Source organism: Larimichthys crocea, chromosome VI (genome assembly GCF_000972845.2).
Source record: "Larimichthys crocea isolate SSNF chromosome VI, L_crocea_2.0, whole genome shotgun sequence".
NCBI lineage: Eukaryota > Metazoa > Chordata > Actinopteri > Sciaenidae > Larimichthys > Larimichthys crocea.
The window spans coordinates 7,690,832-7,693,733 of NC_040016.1; the positions used below are offsets into that span (position 1 = coordinate 7,690,832).

General features: G+C 38.4%; 1 protein-coding gene across 1 annotated transcript in view; it reads right to left on the reverse strand.

Annotated features, from left to right (window-relative positions):
• The window catches only part of LOC109142526 (protein-arginine deiminase type-2), an 8,816-nt gene extending 7,565 nt beyond the window's left edge, over positions 1-1,251 (reverse strand). Inside the window, exons 1-2 of the mRNA XM_027279429.1 lie at positions 1,085-1,251; positions 624-786 (exon numbers count right to left, since the gene is read on the reverse strand). Coding sequence (XP_027135230.1) covers positions 624-786; positions 1,085-1,176 — 255 coding nt within the window. The 5' untranslated portion in view covers positions 1,177-1,251. The remainder of the gene's footprint in view (positions 1-623; positions 787-1,084) is intronic.
• Between the last annotated feature and the right edge of the window lie 1,651 nt (positions 1,252-2,902).

Here is a 2,902-nt window from a genome sequence, read left to right on the forward strand (position 1 = left end):
CAACTAAATATTCCAGATAGTGGTTAATATCACAGCACAGATATTGTGTATAAAAATGATGTTAATATCAAAATATAGACTGTTCCATTTACAATGTTTGGATTTTGATGTGCATTTAAACACAGCACTAATGCTCTGGTGATATTGAAATGGAAAAAGAAAAACAACTTACCAACAGCTGTCAGGTGCAGGACTGCATCCCCCAACTTCTTTTTATTCTCATCATAGTACGAGATAGACACCTTAGAAAACAAAGTTACATTTATATTTACAAGATACAATTTGACAATTATGAAATATTAAATAATCCTGAATTTAAAATTATGAATTTCACTGCACATACAAAGCAAAGAGCTCCTCTTGTTATTTGAAAAGTGATAAATTGTAGAAATGCTGTGTGGAGGAGACATTTGACTTTGATACGTTTCAGTTTAGAAATCTATTATTTATTTATTTAAGGCTTTGGTCTCAGGCTTTAACACATTTTCACATTTCAAAAAAGCGCTGTCTTGGAGCTGTTCATGTCTCATACCTCAGAATAGATACTGAAATCAAGACATGCCTTACTACTTAATGACATCAGGATCATTCACCTCTTCCCTATGTAACTTTGCTCGCATTTATTTTCCCTCCTCACTGGCAGAGCTCATGCTGATGACTAGTATTAAACCCTCAATGAGAAGGTGGGGACAGGGGTTGGATGTCCTTTGGCGCCAGGGCATGATGATGTAATGAACATTAGAAGTGCACTTCACAGAGAAGAACTTGGAGTTCGGAGGTGCACTCCTGAGGGGAAGAGAAACAGTACATATTTAACACATGCAGACAAGACAAAAGCTTGAATATTGAAACAGGTGGCGAAGTAAAGTACTGTAGCAGCTAGTCATAATAAAGTTAGTCAGTCTATATTCTTCATTGCTTGGAAGAAAGAAAAGTGGTTTACTACATGCTTTTGGTTTCATCAACAGTATAAATTACAACAGTTTAAATCCCCAAACAATTTGTAATACATAATCTGCAGTCCAGATAGATGTGTGGTTGTGTGTGTATGTGTGTAGAGGCAACAGATTAAAGAAGACCCTACCTGTTCAGGTCCACATTCAGCTCCGTGCCAACCACGCATACAACGCTTGTAGGCTTATCATAACCTACTCTGAGAGTCCGGGACTGAATCATGGCTGCAGTCGTTTGGCAGTGTGAGACTGAAGGTATCTTACGATTGCTCTGTTATCAGGATACGAGCAGAAGATGCAGATTGGTCTGACACTGTCATTATAAAGGCTGCAGGAACTGAAGGTTTAAACCTCTGTGTTCACTGATTGGTCAGCCAGCTGCCAACCAAGAAAAAGATCATCTGTGCTTGAGGCATGTTTTTTTTGGCAGGGTAGGAACCCTGCCTCTTCAGGACCTGAGCCAGCCCTAACTATAAGCTCTATCAAATAGGAAAGTCAGTCTACTCTTAAAAGTGTTGACTGTGCCTGCCTCCCGAACCCAAAATGGTAGTTTGTTCCACAGAAGAGGAGCTTGATAGCTGAAAGCTCTGGAGTCCTGAGGTTAAATTTAATACATTTTTAATACCTTCTAAATATTTGCAACGCAACTTGCTTCTAGTCATATAGCAAAAACAGGATCGATAAATGGGAGGGCACATGCATTGTTACTGTCAGTCCCTCAGTTATTTCCTTTTAGTCATTTAGCTGACGCTTTTATCCAAAGTTACTTTCAGAGAAGATGTGATGGCTGCAGTGGAAGTTTGCCTGGTAGTGGGACTCGGTTGGAGCGGTGTACTGGACATACTAGCAGCACAGAAATTTGATATTAATGGCTGCTCTCCCATCAAGTTGTCAGTCAACTGAACACTGTAGATAGATCCATCTACATAATCTAGTTATGCTACTTGACATCTGCTAAAGAAATGACACAATGCCTAAGATTTAAGCACCACTCCACACATTCTCTAATGAAGACATCAAATATACTTGACCAACAGTGTTTTACAGGAAGATGCTTGTGAACAGCTGTTCTATTCTTTTCTGTCTTTTCAATGTCATTTTAACTCAATGAAATCAAACTTCTTTGTCATCGTTACAAAGTTTCAGGGTGTTCCCGGAACCATGTAACTCACAGTGCCGGAGGACAGGGGGCGAGGCTGAATGCCGTTTCTATACGATAAGGTCTGGACAAAGTCCAAGTAGAGTCGTTTTTTCACACATGAAGCAACAACAGGAAACTTTCTGTGTCAAACGAGTTCTCACATGTTGAGTAAACTTCACAACGACCTTTTTACAACAAATCACGTACAAAAAAGAAACGAAACAAAAAAAACCTTGCAACCAGACATTTACTACATTTTAATACTTTTTAAGGGCCTTAATTTTTACCAAGTTCATTTACTACCTTTTAATCCTTTTTAATACCCTGCGGACACCCTGTTTTTCCCAAATAATTATGACCAATCACCTTCAATAAAGGGACAATCTTAAAAGTTCTGTAGGAAAACACCGTTATTTTACAGCTTTTTCCCAAATAATTCTGACCAATCACCTTCAATAGAGAGACAATGGTAAATGTTGTGGGAAATTAATTACAAATAAAGTACACACCATTATTGATTCTAAAACCCTTTTATTTAATGTATTCAGATGTAAATTTACAATATCAACCAATTATTCACAAACAGGTCTTTAGAGCCCCCCAGGAGGAACTGAAAAACTAAAAATGGTATTTCTCCATTTGTGCAATTTGTTTCTGTTAGCATTTCTATCAAAATAAGGTCAGAAAGCAACAAACTGTTGTCAAACTGTACTGTACACACAAATTATGCTGTTGAGCTGAGGGGGTTGTGGTCTTGTGCAGGCAAGGACTGATAATCTGGCATACCGTGCATTTGCCCAGTGGGCCG